This window comes from Tympanuchus pallidicinctus, unplaced genomic scaffold (genome assembly GCF_026119805.1).
Source record: "Tympanuchus pallidicinctus isolate F22 unplaced genomic scaffold, pur_lepc_1.0 scaffold8, whole genome shotgun sequence".
In the NCBI taxonomy this organism is placed as follows: domain Eukaryota; kingdom Metazoa; phylum Chordata; class Aves; order Galliformes; family Phasianidae; genus Tympanuchus; species Tympanuchus pallidicinctus.
This window is the reverse complement of record NW_026294802.1, coordinates 30748436-30766615: the sequence shown is the minus strand read 5'-3', so window position 1 is coordinate 30766615 and position 18180 is coordinate 30748436. Positions and strand designations below refer to the sequence as shown.

General features: G+C 41.1%; 1 protein-coding gene across 1 annotated transcript; it reads left to right on the top strand.

The window, feature by feature from the left end:
* The first annotated feature begins 203 nt into the window (after positions 1-203).
* On the top strand, positions 204-13464 carry RXYLT1 (ribitol xylosyltransferase 1). Its single transcript, XM_052669125.1, has 6 exons — positions 204-392; positions 733-909; positions 2341-2443; positions 5826-6140; positions 8168-8338; positions 9226-13464. The coding sequence occupies exons 1-6, from the start codon at positions 248-250 to the stop codon at positions 9641-9643; spliced, it is 1329 nt and encodes a 442-aa protein (XP_052525085.1). The 5' UTR covers positions 204-247; the 3' UTR covers positions 9644-13464.
* Positions 13465-18180: the final 4716 nt, after the last annotated feature.

The window sequence follows — 18180 nt, the reverse complement described above, 5'->3', positions numbered from 1 at the left end:
AACAGGCTGCCGGTTGCTTCCCAGGAATTGTAACATCTAGCTTTAGTAAAGACTGATGGCTCAACTTCCAATGTAAAACGATTCAACTGAGTCAGCCTACAGCTTTCTATGAGATAAAACCCTCACGGCTGCCCTTTGTCGCGCCCAGCGCCGCCATTAACCCCGGTACGCGGGGACGAGCGCAGCGCCGGGCCGCGGCTGCAGCCCCTCCCGCCGCCGCCTCACGGCGCTCTTCCCGCCGGGCGGCATGCGGGGCGCTCGCAAGCGGTTCTGTTCCGCCCTGCTCGTCGCTTACGGCCTCTTCTCCCTGTACGCGGCCTACACCGTCTTTCTCCGACCCCGCCGCCCGGCCGCCTCCCGCCCGCCGCACAGGGACCGCCGCGGCCCGCGAGGTGAGAGCGGCGGCAGACCGCGCCGGGGAAAGGCGGCCCGCGCCGGAGAGGCCTCGTCGCGGGCGAGCGGCAGTGCCCGCCCCGCAGCGTCCCCGTTGCGGGATGACGAGCAGGGGCGCGAGGGTGGTCCCTGAGGGGAGAGCGGGGCCGAGGAGCCCCCCGTGCCCACACCCCACCGCTGCCCGCCCGCCCGCGCTGGCGGCCGCCATCTTCCCGCCGCCGTTGTGGCCGGGGCGGGGCGTGACGAGATGCGGGCTTGGGGTACCGACCGCGAAACGGGTACGCTTCGTAAACGTCTAAGGAGGGGGTTTTGAGTAAGTTGTGTGTTTGGGTATCCCAGGTATCGATCACGTTCCTTTGGGAAATGAAGAGTGGAACCCGTGGGAAGCTGATGAGAGAAGTGAACAGGTTGCGGCTCAGCAGAGATACGAAAATATTCTTAAGCTGGTACAAAATGCAAGGTCTCAGCTAGAACAAACCAGGCTCAGAGTACAGATCTGGGGAAAAGCAGCGATTGGTGAGCAGATATAATGAAAAATTATTCATCACAACTTCTCTGGTAGAACACTTTCCTCTGCTGTTCAATAAATGAATGTTATATATGTACAAATATTGTACATATGATTGAAATATTGAAATGTGTGTATATCTGTAAATGAGAAGCGTTAAGGAAGTGGTAGTTATTCAGTGTTATATTAATACCAATATAAAACTAGTTACTTGTATCAGTTCTATTCAGGGTTGCTTTTCACATCTGTCAAAGAAGAGCTGCACAAATGACCAAGAAACAGAATCACACTGTGAATCCCACAAAACTTATAGTGCAACAGAAGATAGGTGTCTTATTTGATTAAAACTGGATTTTTGTCATGTTTACCCTTAATGAACCAAAGTATTGTGCAGTGAGAAACAGACCATTTTGTGTACTGCTGCTACCATTGATGAATTGGGAAATTGTTCTGGTGAAGAACGTTCAGAGGCAACATTGAGTTGCCTCTCTGTAATTGGACTTCGGCTACTGTTGAAGGCATTTCATTTTTCTTATAGAATCCTCAGAATTGGAAGGGACCTTTGAAGGCAATCTAGACCAACTTCCCTGCAGTGAACACCCACAGCTAGATCAGGTTGCTCAGAACCCTATCCAGCCTGACCTTGAATGTCTCTAGGGAAGAGGCATCTACCATCTCCCTGGACAGCCCATTCCAATGCCTCACCACCCTCACTGTAAAATACTTTTTCCTTATATCCAACCTAAATCTCCCCTCTTTAAGTTTGAAACCATTTCCCATTGTCCTGTTACCACAGACGCTACTGAAGAGTATGTCCCCTTCTTTCCTATAGCTCCCCTTTAGATACTGAAAAGCTGCTATCAGGTCACCTCAAAGGCTTCTCTTATTCAGGCTGAACAGCCCCAGCTCTCTCAGCCTGTCCCTATAGGACGTGTGCCATCCCTTGGATCATTTTGTAGCCCTCTGTTATTTTTAAAGTTTCTTTAGAAATGTAGAGTTTCCAGCTTTAGTTAAAACTTTTACTTAGCACAGGACACACAGTGTATTACATGGTGATACATTCTGTCATAAAATTTGGGTATTTCACAGAAGCTTAAGAGAAATATGCTTGTGCTTGGAGTACTGATTAATACGTGTTTTTTAAGTGTTAGGGGTGCCAGAAAGAGATGTTAACAGAAGTGCTAATGTGGTATATTTTCATTTAGTAAGCAGAAGAATCTTTTCAAATGTCTGATGTGTAAAAAAGTTATATTAATTAATTGCAAGTCTTAGAGAATTTGGGGGTGCAGTGTCCATAGAAAATTTCGTATTTCTTTTCTGAGTAGGTACTTACTCTTTTTTATTTTCTAAAACTACATTATTTTTTTCCTTCTTTTTTTCTTGCTGGTAATGTAGAAATATGCATTCGAATTTGCATCATATCTTCATCTTTTATGTAGGCCTTTACCTATGGCAGCATATTTTTGGAGGGCATCTTGAGCCAGCTGATGTAACTGCGCAGTGGAGGGAAGGAAGCCAAAAAGCAGGAAAAACACATTTCAGGTACTAGCTGCCTAAATTAACAAGCCTCCTGCTCACTGATTTTTGCTTTCCAGTGCAGAGTTTGTTAAAGAGCATGGTAAGATTCAGAGGTACATAATTTTGTCCATCAAAGTTGGAATTATTTTAATACAAGTTGGAAGGGCTTTAATTTTGTGGTGTATGATAACTGAGGAATATGCACACAATATCTCTTTTGATACTCTTTTGATCACAAGAAACAGTCACATTTGGAAAAACATACTTAATAAAAACAGCTAAAAACACTTAATAAAACATAAACATAAGAACAGCCTAAACACATCACCATAAAAAAATTCAAAAGCTATGGAGCAATTCCATCAACTGTTTTGTAAAGTATGAAAAGACTCCCAGTGCTGAGAAAGATGGCAGCAAAGAGACCTCACCAGTCGAGGGAACCAGCCCTGGGAAATGTGTTAAAACTGAGGCTTGAGTTTGGGAGTTGATTGAAAGAGATATGAGGCAAGAAAATGTCTTGTGCCATTTTATTTCTGTTGTATTTAGGGAAAATGGACTTCATCTGCTCATTCATTAACAGGATTGTACCAAAACCATAATTTCTTTCTATTTATAACAAAAACAACCTGCCAGACTCGGCATTTTGGTTAACCACTTGATAAGCAAAGCAAAAATTTATTTATAAAGGAATTTGACACTTGAAGCACTGCTTGTTTTGAAAATGAATTTTGATCTGTGACCGTGCACATTTTAAGACTGTAGTCAAGCATATTTTATATCATTTAGCACCTTAAAGTTTTGCATCATTCACTTTTTAATACAATTTTTGAAGGCTTTCAGTTAACGTGCAGTAAAAGAATCATAGAATCCTAGACTGACTTGGGTTGGAAAGGACCTTAAAGATCATGACTTCCAGTGCCCTGCAATGAGCAGGACTGCCACCACCAGCTGAGGCTGCCCAGGGTCCCTCCCAGCCTGGCCTCGAACACCTTCAGGGATGGGGCACCACAGCTCCTCTGAGCAGCTGTGCCAGTGCCTCACAGCCAGTCTTCTTTGTATGGACGTGAGGCTATTTTATAAGACAGTGCTTTTCTTGTCTATATGGAATAATTCGCTGCATGTAACTGAGTCCATTGATTGGATGATTAAGCAAATTTTCTGTCTGGTCTACCTGTTTCAGATGAATAATAACCTCACGTGGTTCCTCTGCTTGTGTGCATCTTTCAAAGAAAGACTTCTATATTAGCATTTTAATGTCTTATTATGTTTAGAGGAGTTGGGAGTAGTAGAGTCTTCCACTTGAGCATCAGATCCTATGAAAATGTGAAGTTTAATTCAGGTACCAGTATAGTAGAGGTTAAAATTTAGCAAACTGGTAAGAACTTTTGGTGAAAATTATAGAAAAAATATAACTCATGTTAATGATTGGGATTCTGAAATGAGGTAAGTGAGGTTATACTTCTTGGTCAAATTGAAAATGTTATTTTGTAGCTTTTTGTGAGGAAGAAGTAGTGTATGATCTTGGCTGGTCACTGGTGAAAATATTTTCTGGAATTATTGACTTGTTTATTGCTTGGCTGAGGTAAATTATTTCCATTTAATTACTGGGTGAGGGAGCTAGATGTTCACCTGCACATTTTTGAGGAGTATCAAATCTGAAGAAAGAAATGCCAAATTATTACTTGAACACACTTGCATAACTACACTCAATGTGTATCTTTATGATGGAGAATATTCATTTTTGGTGCAGATTTTAATGGCTTTGAGTTTCTAGTCAAGAGTTTGCTTAAAGGATGCTAGAAGTATTGAATTCTACCTGAAATTCAGGAACATTTTCTTAAAAACAGTAGGAGAAGGAGCTGCCAAGTTATGTGTTGGCACTTCTAAAGTAGGAGAACAGAGTGCATCAGCTGTCTTGGCCAGAAGCAGTTCACATCTTCTTGTCTTTCAGAAGGATGTTGTAGAGAAGGGAACGTCAAACTTGCAATCATAGAAGCATTCCTAAATTTCTGTTCCACGGAGAGTTTCACTGTCTGTTTTAACATTCAGAGATGCTTTCCCACAGTCTCAGTCCCTGATAATCCCTGTTGTTCTACAGTTTTCTTCTGTCCGTTCTTCTGCCCTCTGTGCAAACTGCAGACATCTTTCTTGATTCATTGCAGATAGCTGAATGAAAGCACATTCAACAAAATTAGCAAGCAAAGATTTCTTTTCCTGACAGATGATTTTGCAAGGGATCACTTATGGCAATGTAGTTTCCTTAATAGCCTTTGGTGAAGCTTTTTGAAAAGCTGGATACACTGTTACTATGGGATCCCTTTTATCTGTATTCTTACTAACACTCTCATAGGTGCAGGTCGCATTGGTGAGACAGCACTTATTTGTAGGAGCCATGTTTGCAGCAGAGTTTATCCACCTGTGTGACCTTACCAGAGCCGGTGATGTTACTCTTCATTGTAGGTTCTTCCAGAGAGGGAAGTCGTGCTGCCTGTTCTGTAGCTCTGAGAGTCCCCTCAAGTTGTTTTTGTAGAAGGGACTGATGCTGGCAGATGAGCTTTTCATTAAGCACAGTACCTCTTCATAATGACAGCTGCACAGACCTTTGCCAGCAGTTCTGCAGTTTTCATGTTTGAGTTCCTTCAGAACTCGCAAGTGAAAGCCATCCAGCTCCAATTTCTTCACTTGATATCATGCTTGATGTGTTTTGATTTCCATTTCCTCTTCAGAGAATGAGGTAGATATGGAAATGTTCTCTGCTGTGGCTTTGTTACCTCTGATTACGTTTTTCAAACCGTTGCCATTAAGTGATCCCACTAGTTCTGTACTTCCCTTTATTATGGGTTTTTTCATATATTTGTTCTTTATATATTTAAAAGCCTTCACCAATCATGGACCTATTTGGCATCTTTTCCTCTGTTAAAATATTTAACCTAATTATACTGCTGCTACAGAGCAGCTGTTACCTTTGCAACTGGGTCTGGAAAACCAAATCTAAAATACTGTCTTTTTGTAGAAGTTTTCAGACTAGTAAGGAAAAACAGAGACTTCATTGGAAGTGAGTTGTTTATTGAGTCCAAAATGCAAACTCCACATATCGATCTGATGAGGTATTGATATAATCTATAATCTGTATTCAAACACAATGGCACTTCTGGTTTATTGGCAAAATACTGTATTTCCATTTAAGTCTAAATCTTTTTTTATTTTTCTCCAAAATACAGCTGAAAGTGGTTATATTCCTTGTTATAACTATAGATATTAACAGCACAAGTGGTTGCACTCACATAGGTGTATGCATTTACTTTACTGAAGAAAAATGCCTCTGGCTTGCAGTGAGGATGCTTAGAAGATCAAGGTCAATAATTTGCCTTAAGGGTGTTTACTCTCTGTATTTTGGTTTTCACAGCTTCATCACTGGTCCATCTGTAGTTCCTGGCTACTTCTCAGTTGCAGCTGAGAATGTGGTGCTAGTTCTGAATGGAAGAGAAAAAGCAAAGATCGCTTACGCCACTCAGTGGTTGCATTATGCACAAACGTTGCTTCAGACTCGCAAGATACAGCGTGTAGCAGTTGTGCTGCTTGGGAATGAGCAGTGCAACAACGAATGGATTCAGCCATACCTGAAAAGGCACGGAGGATTTGTAAATCTGCTCTTTGTGACGTACGACTACGCATTGGTAAATGAAGAAGATATTTTCCAGTGGCCTTTAGGAGTAGCCACGTAAGTGCTGTAGACACAGACTTACATTTGAAACCTAATTGTTCTATATGAGGGCTGGAAATAGAATTGGAATATTGCTGCTGATATCCGAAATGAGTACAGTAGAACACGGTCCTGTTAATGATTTTCTACGTGATGCATTGGAGTCTTCAAAATTACATCTAGCAATTAAAATAATAACAGAAAAAAAGTACAGGGTTTAGCTTCTAAAAAAAATCAGTTTGTGCTTAGTGTAGTTTTCTGTTTATTTTTCTTCAGTAGGTTTTCTCTTGAAATTTATCATAACTGCTGATGTAATATGTACACGAGGGTTTAAAAGGTATTAATGTAATGAGGTTCCAACTACGGTCTGTTCAGGACAGGAATGGGGTACTATTGCTGATACTTTTTTTTTTTTTAACCCCTATTTTGGCTCTTAAAAATGAATTATACGCCTCTCCTTTGGAATTTAGTATATTCCAGCACCACTTTAGAACAAGCTGGCTTAACTGCTTACTCACAAGACCTTTTTGTTCTGCATAGTGCTCAGGCTGTTTATGTGAAATAGGTATGTGTTTGGTTCAGTTAAATGTATTTGCTTTCTACCTTAATCCTTATTAACAAAGTTCATAGTGTTTTAGCTATGTATCATGATAATACAAGAACAGAAGAATTCAGGGTTATTTTCATAGCTTGTGTTGCACTTGAATTTAGCATCCTGTATGGAGTCAGTGTGCAGATTATATGTAGCTTTATTCATGGTGCCACTGAAGTATTGGATTCTTGATAGCGTCAGAGAATTGATGATATTGGGAGTTCATGAGCAAAAAGAAGTTGAGTTTTGAGATGTCAAGATTAAGGTGACAGAACAGAAAGAAACAACAGAGTAGTAACGTGTGCTGTGAAGCTGAATGTAGAAAGAGAGATCAGGTGTCAGGATGGAGCTTTGCAGCCAGTTAGAAAACTTGTTGTTAAAGGCATGTAAACAGTCCAGATTTTGCAAGGGAAGAAGGAAAAGAAAGATAAATAGAATGCTGTAAAAATATTTGGCATGGGGAAAAAATTGGTTTTGTGAGAGTAGATGAATTAATGTTCATCAGGTTGGAGAAGAACTTGGAAAGGGCTGCTTCATCCAAATCTGGGAAGGTGAGCGCAGATATTCCAAATTATGAGGGCTGCTCTGAAAGTTATGTCTCCTGTTTTATTGTTGGCCCATGCTGTCAGAGGTGGATGTTGGTACAGCAGTAGAGGCTGAACCTTCCCACCAATATCCTGTTCCATGTTGTTGCTGTATGACAGATGGCAGCAGAGGGGCACTCTGACGTGGCAGTGCATATAGAGCAAAGGTATGGCCTTGAATTTCTCCATGTGGAAACAACAGCACCCACTGACATTCACTGATGCTTCTTGAATGTTTCTGGAGACCGACCAGTGGATGTGAGCATGCTGAGGCAGTGGGTGCTGCATTTCAGCAGTGGCAACACTGGTGTGAAAGACAAGTCACTTTATGGATGGCCATGCAGATATTTATGTGGTGGCAGGCAGGCTTTTGTTCATCGCTGGTGAAAATGTACAGCTAATGATGATGCCTATATTGAAAAATACTGTTTCCTGGCTGAGAATTTGTTCTATCAAACTATCTATTTTGCTCGTTGTTATAGTTTCCATTGGAGTACGAGGAGGCATTATTTTTGGACAACCGATGTATTAATGAGAATTAAATCATTGCGAAGTAAAATAGAGAACAGCTGCTTTTGGAAATGTGTGTTTCTAAGGGATAATTGTAGCGTGCATGCATACTTTCTGTGGTGTCAAAACAGGACAGAAGTCTGTGGAGACATTCCAGAAGGAAGTGGTCAGGACAAAGGGAATAAAGACCAACTTTTAGGAGAAAACTTGTACTGGTTTGCTTATAGCTACAGATGTTGATTGGTTTGAAAAAGAAAAATGGTTTAAATCTTAGAATATGCTACATTGAACATGGTGCAAAATGTATTTTCTTTCAGCATAAAGCATATCATTGTGTAATGTGTACATTCTCTTTACAGCTACAGAAATTTTCCAGTTGTAGAGCCCAGCTGGTCAATGCTACACGATCCAAGGTCGTATCTCTGTAATTTTTTAGGAACAGTTTACAAGAATTCTTCTAGAGAAACCCTGATGGAAATTCTGAAGCAGGATGGGCTTGATAAGCTTTGCTGGATTGCAGCCAGAGAACAGTAAGACACTGATTCGCTTCTTGAAAATACCCTGAATTTTTGCCTGCTTTATTAATACCAGTCCTTTCTTGAATGTTAAAAAATAGAACAAATAAAGGTAAAAGTCATGATTAAAGAGAACATTGCTAGAATTCTTTGTGTAAGGTTTAATAATATTTCAGTTAGAAATGTATGTATCCTGCATGTAGAGGCATCATATTTTTTTTTTTTTCTTATGTACATTTGATTATAATGGAAGAAGAAATACTTGTCTTCAATCTTGTGTGTCTTAATCTTTCCAGAAGAAAAAGGCAGCAGTATTTTATTGTCTTCCATACAGGGGTGGGTTTAATCTGAACAATAGTGAAATGATTGATAGTAGGCAGAGCAGTGCTTAGCAAGACCTCTGCTATCCTGATGAAGAGCCTCAGGAGGTGAGCACTGTCTGTGGCATAACTCTTATCCCACAGACATTCTGAGACACTGCAGGCATACTAACAGGGTCACTGGATTGCTGTACATTCTAGAGCAGAGGGATGTAAAGAGTAAGCCTTCACTAATTTGTAGGATTTCAGGTGAAAAAAAATTCATTGGGAAGTCTCTTTCTGAACTCAGATGTGGAATAAGTAGACACATGCATCATCTGAGTCGTGCAAAACATTGAACAGGGAGTTTGAATTAGCCCCTCATACTTCTGTATGCTACTAAAAGGACTGTATCTAAAAAGTGTTGTAATCTGGTTTTAACAGTGGTATTATCAATAAAGCTTAAGTATAGTTAAGATTAAAAGCTTTTTTTTTACATCCACATTTTCAATTCTCTAAGCAATTGATATTAAAGCATATCTCTGCTTCTCATTGTAATGCATGTGGGGAAGTTGTTAATCTTCAACCTCTTTACGTTCCTAGGTGGCAGCCTCAGGAAACAAATGCAAGTTTCAAAAACTATCAAGATGCCTTGCTGCAGAGTGATCTGACGTTGTGCCCAGTGGGAATAAATACAGAATGTTACAGAATTTATGAAGCTTGTTCATATGGATCTGTGCCTGTTATAGAAGATGTAATGACACTTGGTGATTGCAGAAATTCATCAATGTACCACAGTGCTCCATTACAGTTATTAAAAACCATGGGGGCTCCGTTTATCTTTATTAAAAACTGGAAAGAGCTTCCTGCTGTTTTAGAGAAAGAAAAAAAAATGAGCTTACAAGAAAAAATTCAAAGAAGAAAAAAACTTATAGAATGGTATCAAAACTTCAAAGCGTGGATGAGACAGAAATTCATTAATACTTTGGAAAATTCATTTCTGCCCAGCGATAAAGGATAAATGTTCCATGTTGAAAATCTAGAATAGATTGAAAGCTTAATTTCATTAACCTTCTGAGGAAGCTTTTATACAAAAAAAAAAAATCCCAAAAGGTGGGTGCATTCTGTTTGAAGTCAACAGATTTGGGCTAGCTTAACCAAGAGCTATGTTTGGCATCAGTGACAATTTTCAGAGAGGATGTTGATTTAGAGGGATGATAGTCTGTAAGGATAACAACAATTTTATGGCTGTTTTGTAAGTTCTATGTTGATGTGTGACGTGGTAATTTTTTTTAAGGAAACCATCTTTGAGCATGTGAGCTTGCTAAAATCCAGCATGAGAACAGCAGTTGTTTCTGAAGAAGAGGAAGGGAAAGCTGTATTGTTCAGAATGTGTTATGAGACCTAAAAAAAAAAGTATGGCTGTAGCAAAATTGCCAGGTTTAGCAGTCAGTAATGGATCTCCTGGTAAGTACTGACTTTGACAGTGTGAACTGCTTACCTGATTGATGTGTTTCATTTCCATGGAAGTGGTCATAAAGCTGATTAAACACTGTGGAATAAAAACGTGTATTTCCAGGTGAAAGTGGAGAACTATTTCGTCGCAATCTATTTCCTGTTTAATTTCAGATATGTCTTTAATTTTCAAAATGTCTTTCATTTCTCTTTAGCTTTAGGATGAACCTTTCTGAAGCTCTGCTAATAGGGCATTTGTTCCCTGCAGTTACAGCTGCATATCCTGAATGTTTGGCCTTAAACATGAACCTGCATGTCATTTATCTGATTACTAAAAATCTGCTGCAACTTGTCAGCTCCAGACAGTGGCAGGAATACAAGCAGTGCATGTTTGTGACACTACAGACACAACAAACAGATTTCATTAAATGTAGCAAAAGGGATCTGTTATTGTTCTCGTGCATGAGAAATGAGTATTTGCTGTTATCTTCTGTGTGTTTGGCTGCGCTGTTTTTCTGCATCACAGCACTGACAGATGTAGGGTGGTGTAGTTTTGTGTCTTTGAGTGTTGGTATGCCATATCAGTTCGTTCTCCGCAGTTTAAAAGCCTGTACTGGTGAATAATATTCATTAGTGTAATGATACTATTTAGTTCTGGAGCGTGTCATATGAGAGCATTTCTGTGCTTCTTTTCAGGTTTTCCTGCATGCTTTCTGTTTAAAGAAGAAAACCACATAAAATCATTGGCTTCACTGACAGTGGGTGATACTCACAGTGGCTGTTCTAGATCTGCAATTATGCATGTTTCAGACCACCTGGATTTTGGGGAGCTTGCATTCCAAGTGCAGTTAATAGAGAAACAGATGTTCTCAGAAGACAAGTAAACTAAATCCAGATGATCTGAGCTGTATGTCTAAGATAGTTTTCCTGTGACTGTCACCCTCCTGTTCTGTCTGAAGCACTGTGCAATTGCAGTACAATGCATATGTAATCCTTTCAGCTGAGACTGGAAATAAATACAGCTATCACCATTCAGCACAGAGTTGATGAACCCTGCTGAGAGGAGGAGCGGGATGAAATTTCCAGTACATTTCCATCCTGAGGATCTGAGATGGCCATCTGCACCGTAATATGCAGCAGTAAGAAGGCCAGAGAATGGTGCTCACTGCAGTAGTGAAGTGTCATAGCTGTAGTTTCCCTCTACTAGAACCTTTCCCTACAAGCCGTAGTACTGGGGAGTAGTGATCCATAGCAGCATTTTTCAAACTGTAATCAGCAGTTCCCTAGGCACTGGTGGACAATTTCAATAGACTACCAAAAACAGAGAGAGTCAGCCTAGATTCATATCTAAGGTTGGTAGGTAACTCCTAGAAGATGTCAGTGGTGTGCAAGTTGAGGTTTGAAAAATAGTTCAGTATGTGATCACCTGTAGTGTTGTTCACATGTTTCTAAGTAAATATGCAAGCTTATTTCTGAACTCGTGGCAATTACACCTTAAGGGAGGGCAGTAGGTGCATCAGAGTTGAATTCTGCATCTCACTTGCGTGTTCTTGAAGCTCAAAGTGGAGTAATTTTCACTTCATCTATGTTTAGCCAAGTCTTAAAGAACTTGCTTGAGAGTAGCCCTGCTGAGAAGGACTCAGGGGTTCTGGTTGATGAAAAACTGAACGTGAGGCAGCAGTGTGTGCTTGCAGCCTGGAAAGCCTATGGTATTCTGAATTCCATGAGAAGAAGGGTGGCCAGCAGGGACAGGAAAGTAAGTGTTCCCCTCTACTCTGCATTTGTGAGGCCCCATCTGGAGTACAGCGTCCAGGTCTGGGGCTCCCAGCTCGGGAAAGATGTTGGAGAGGGTCCAGAGGAGGGCCACAAACATGATCAGAGGGCTGCAGCACCTCTGCTATGAAGGCAGAACGAAGGACCTGGGCTTGCTCAGCCTGGAAAAGAGAAGGCTGCAAGGACCTCATGGCAGCCTTCCAGTATTTAAAGGGAGTTTATAAATGTGAGGGAAGTCTCTTTTTTTTTTTTTTTTCTTTTTCTTTTTTTGCAAGGATAGATGGTGATTGGAATGGTTCTTTGAGGAAATGGTTCTTAGAGGGAATGGTTCTTTGAGGACCCTTCCAGCCCAAGCCATTCTGTGATTCATATTCACCTTCTTCTGTCCAAAAGAAATTAATGCTAGAAGTTTTTTCATTTTATTTCTTTCGTTAATGAAGCAAAGAGAGCAAACCCTGGTCAAGCCAAGAGAGACTTCTTACACTGCCAAACTTATGAGAGAGGTGCATGTTCTGTTTTAGGAGTTAGCCCTCTGGTTTGAGATTGTGATGGTGAAGTAAGGCTTTGCAGGGCACAACCAAATGTCCCACTGCTATCAGAAAGTGAGTGTGGAGCACTCTCGAGCCTTTCTTAAATCAAGGATGCTGACTGTAACATCACATACTGTATGGATGACCAAGTTGGCAGTAATTTGCATATGTGTTGATTTGTGCACTGAATACTGGTAGCTCTAGCATTTTCATTATCAGAGATATTCCCTACTGAAGAAGACTTTACAAATTAAGCTGGATTGCCTTGCTATAAGAGGAAACAGCTAGCTTCTCACGATTTACTGTACTTCTGTCTCTCTTACATAATTCTGAACCCATCAGGAATAGCTGTGAATGTACACTGTAAGCTGTTTAAAAGGTCAGCTCCAGAGCAATGTGTTTCCAAAAAAATGTTACCAGTCCTTGTAGCTGTTGATAATGCTGCAGATAAGGCAGTGGCTTGCAAAGAGTCAGGCTCCTGATTATTGGCCAGTATTGGACGTTAAAGTTGCATGTGTTTCAGTATTTAGGTATTTCTGTATTTTTAGATACTGTCTTTCAATGACTGAAAATTATATGAGTGCTGCAACTAGAAGTTTTATAGAAGGCTTCGCCATAGGAGTTACTAAACATGAATGTGCTGGTATCACCACTTTTTCTCTTACCAATACACATGCAAAACCACAGAAATCAAATCCTGTTTCTTCCTAGCAAACTTTCTAAGTTAGTAAAACCTCCAGAGCTGAGCAAACTCAGCAGCTGTGGCAGCAGCTTCCATTCTACAGAGACCTAAAGTATTTCCAGATATTCTTCCTACTGCGATGGGAAATGAAAGACAACAGAAGAAGATTATACTGATTTTGGCATGTTTGTGAAGACTAGTGATGGGAGAAACTAATCTACTTCAAATCCAAATCCAACTGTGCACTGCAGAACTTGTTTCCATGAAAACTGCTACCATAAAGCATGTTGGGACTGGTGTTTTCCAATAGCTAAGAAGGAATCCAATGTTTATGTAATGATGTGAATCCTACACAAAGGATTTGATGAATCAGCCAGAGAAATAAAGCTGATCTGATGAAAATGTGCCTGAAGGGATGACACGCAGTTGACACTGGATCCCAGGAACTTTGTGTTGGTTTTGCTTTCTGAGTCCACAAAGTTAAATTGTTTGTTTGTGCAGTGAGCCATCCTGGGATCAGTCCAAAAGTGATGCTATAAAAACCATGCTGTGCAGCAAAAGTAACAGTAGTTCCACACTCTTGTTCTTTCTTCTCCATCCAGAAACTTAAGCAGTCACAGAGAATTGAATAGATTTCTTCTTAATCACCTGCCCATAAACCATGACTAACAATCAGGCTAATCCTGATAAGGAAACAGGTTGCAAGAGGTCATGCTACTGATTATCTTTGATACTTAAATTCTTTGAGTGGATAAAATTTTGGGATTTCTTCAGGGCCTCTCAAACAATAAAAACCAGTAAAATGACCTATACTTTCATCTTGCCAATATAAAGGTCTTAAATTCCACATCTTTCCTACAGATCCGAAGAACACTTGAATGTTAAAAATGTGACTCTAGTTCTGAAGAACTTAAAAGCTGAAAAAGGCGGTAAAGATGCAATCCAAGGGCTGAAAGAAATGCTCATCAGCAGTAGGTGAATGAACCTACATGCGTTTCTGATGTATTTCATTCAAACTGCAAAAGAAAATGCATCTGAGCACTGGAATGACATATCGACAAAGTGGTTGGGCAGAGATTCTTTCAGCCAGCCTCTTACCAGCCTAATGGCAGAAGAGTACGTTTAAAATGGCTCCTGTTTGATATTTTCCACAGTTCAGTCTGACAATCCATAATTCCTGTTTTTCCTTAGCTGACATTCCTATGATCTTCTTTTTTTTTTTAATCTTCAGCAATTTGTTATTTTTAGCTTGGGCTGCTTTCTGAAAACAAACAGAAGTATTACACAGCTTCCATGAAATGTGTGTTTTCAAAAGATAAGATGCAAAATAAGTGCTTCAAAGAGAAACGAGTCATTCACTAAGATCCAGGTGAGGACACGGCCCATACAAAAAAGTTAAGTTGCGCAGGTGGCCACATATAAAGGAAAACAAGTCTCTGAATGGCTGAAATTAGCCCAATTCTTCCAAATGAAGTTACTCAAACAGTACAGAGCTGTTGAATATTGTATTTGGAAGTTTGCTATATATAAGGAGTCTTGTTCAGGGCCCCAAATGCAAAGTTTGTGCATTAGTGAAATCTTTTTCCTCCTTTCTGTAGCAGTTTGTTTGTTTTTTTTTAATGTGAAGAATAACAGCTGTTGCTGGCCATGACTGACAGGAGATCCATCTCAGCTGATATTTTTGCTGGGAGACTAAAATGTTTTCCTCCATGGCTGCTTATTTAGAATCAAATCATCTAGGTTGGAAAAGACCTTCAAGACCATCAAGTCCAACCATCATCCTGACATACCGAGTTCCATTTAGAACATTCAAGTATTTGTGTGATCATGGCACCTGACAACCCTCATCAGCAGTTAGGCTGCTGCAGTGCTAAGGCACAAAATACTCTTAGAGGTGAGGAGCCCAGGTTCAAGCCTTGGGTCTGGGCTGGGCAAAACAGGGATGCTGTTCACAGCAACTGATGTCATGTACTTGGACTAGCACAAGACCTTTGACACGGTCTTGCACCACATCCTTATCTCTAAATTGGAGAGATGGATTGGAAGGGTAGACTATTTGGTGGGTAAAGAATTGTTTGGATGGTCATAGCCAGGTGGTTATTGTCGATGGCTGAGTGTCTAGGTGGAGGCCAGTCATGAGTGGTGTCCTCCAGGAGTCCATCCTGGGACCAGTGCTCTTCAGCATCTTTATCAGTGGTGTAGAGGATGGGATGAAGTGCACCCTCAGCAAGTTTGTGACGACACCAAGCTGAGTGGTGCAGTTGGCACAACAGAAAGGAATGCGATCCAAAGAAACCTGGACAGGCTTGAAAAGTGGACACATGAGAATTTTAACAAAGCCAAGTACAAGATGCTGGACTTGGGCCAAGGCAATCCCAGATATGAAAACAGACTGGAAGAAGAACTCCTTGAGAGCAGCCCTGCTGAGAAGGACTTGGGGGTCCTGAGGAGCAAAGAGCTGGACGTGAGTCAGCAGTGTGTGCTTACAGCCTGGAAGGCCAGCTGTGTCCTGGGCTGCATCAAAAGAGGGGTGGCCAGCAGCGCCAGGGAAGGGATTGTCCCCATCTGCACTGCCCTTATGAGGTCTCAGCTCGAGTACTGCATCCAGGTCCAGGGTCCCCAGTGTAAGAAGAATGTGGAGCTGTTGGCGTGGGTCCAGAAGAGGGCCACAAAGATGATCAGAGGGCTGGAGCACCTCTCCTATGAAGAAAGGTCGAGCAAAATGGCCTTGGAGAAGAGAAGGCTCTGGAGAGACAACACTGCAACCTTCCAGTACTTGAAGGAAGCTTACAAGCAGGAGGCAGACCGGCTTTTTTTTACATGGTCTAATAATGACAGGACAAATGGAAATGGCTTTAAACTAAAAGAAGAGAGATTTATGTTAGATGTGAGGTGGAAATTCTTTACTTAGAGGCACTGGCATAAACGGGGTGGGGCTCTGGGCAGCCTGTTTGGTGGGTGGCAATCCTGCCCACAGAATGGCCTGGAATTTGGTGGTCTTTAAGGTCCCCTCCAATGTAAGCTATTCTATGATATGATTCTGTGACGTGATGATATGATGCAGGTATCCTTTGTTGTCGTGGAGAGATGGGAATAAGATACAGATCTTGAAATTTTGTATGAGACACAAAAAAGATTTCTATGCCGTAGAAAAAAAGAATCAACCAACTCTGCTCACGAAACTCAAAAATCCCAAAGAGTTCAGATAACCTGGGTGGGACTTTAGCAACAAAAGAGATCATTTTTCTCCTCTCATTCATTTTTGTTTTCTCTTTCTCTCCACTTTCTGTCAAATGGCATTTCTTCTAAGCCACGCTGTGTTGGGATCAGTTAAATTATCCGAACACAGTGTGAAAATGTGAATTGATAGCAATGGTGGAATGTAGCAGCTATGTAAGGACCTTGGTTTGATGGAGGGATTTTACAGGAGAAGCCACACTGTTATTCAGAAGAGTGTGTCTTCTGTTCATCAAGAAATGTGAAAGCATACATTCGTTGCAAAAGGTGCCTTTTGTAATTTCCTCTTAATTTCCCCACACTCCAGTGGTTTTCTGCTCATGGATTCGCTGTTTTTAATCCTGTGGGGGGAAAGAGAGAATCAAGGACAGCTGTGTTTCCCCTAAGAGAGGTGAAAACGTACTGATTAATTTCTGTAGGGATTTAAATAGTGCTTTGCTCTTCTTTCAAGTGCCAGCAGAGATTTAAGACAGCCGGTGACATGTCCTCTCTGGTATGCAGCCTTTAATTGTATATTCCTGTTGCTGGAGGGCTCACTTTATTCATTTAATAGCAATTTATCAATTGCAATAGACTTGCTTTGCTGATGATTGCACAGTGCATCGTGGTTGTTTTACCATAAAACTCGAGCAGCCTGACTCATGCTACAACTGAAGGCAGCAAACCAGCTGGGGAACGTACACACAGGAATTTGCAAATTACACCAAGTTGTACCAATTTTCTTTCCTTTCACTGTCTAATCAGACACTGATTGTTTCTTCACGTACGTCTCTTTTCGTTCTCTGTGCCCTCTAAAACGAGCTGAACTGATTTTACCCAGATGACCCTCTTTCCCTGCTGTTATTTTAAGATTATAGCAAACTGCCTTCTATTTAGTAGAAATAACATTTTCTTGGCCCTGTGGAGGTTCTCTTGCAGGCACCCAATCCCAGCATAGACTTAATTAGGCTTTTACTGAATTTCTGCCTCAGCAAAGCTCTCACTGTCACACAGTGTGCTGCCCAAATACCTCTCTGTAGGATATTACTTCATTTGAATGCCTGTGTCTTAAACCTTTATAGTATTTTGTTCAAGATTTTTGACTGTCACTGTAAAGAGCGAAAAGGATTGCACTTGCAGGAGCAGAAGAGAGAGATGAATTTCAAATGTCTCTTTGCTTTCCATTTTAGAGCAGGAAATGCTCTTTGTTCTGAGAGAAACTTCACATCCAGCTACACATACCTGCACAGTTTATGGTGTTTGACACCGCCTTTGGCATTGGCTCATGACTTTTGAGGTCTGACTTCCACTCCTCACAACATAAACTGCCTGGGACCAAATCCACCAGAGGATTTTCACATCCAGTGTAAGACTTTGGGCAGTTGAACACAGCTTAGATTGGTTGAAAGGATCGATCCTTTGAACTACTTTGATGCAGCCTGTGATGCTCTGCCATCTGGTGAGCTGAGAAACACCACAAAGGTTCATTAAATGATTCCTTGTTTTGGCCCTCAGCAGCCACACACGCTCCCCACATGCAGTTCCCACTGCTGCCAGTATTTATGGTGGAAAAAAGACCACTTTGCTGTTGATTTTCAATAAAGCATTTACAAACACGAAATACAGAGGGGTTTAGATAATGTTTTTGATGTGATGAGTATTTTAGTGCTGTTTTCTCCATCATCAAAGCGTTCTGTGAGGTGAGATGGAGGACAGTCTCTTCCCCATTCCCCCACTGAGTGTATGCTCCCTCAGCCAAAAGCTTGCTATATGTTCCACAGCACCCACGCTTCCATCAGAGGAAATGCCTCCCGCTCTGCTCCTCCAGCTCTGATAGAATCCCTGGTCAGGTCAGAGATGAATGACTTCAAGCTTATCTCCAGCCAAACACCTCTTCTCAGA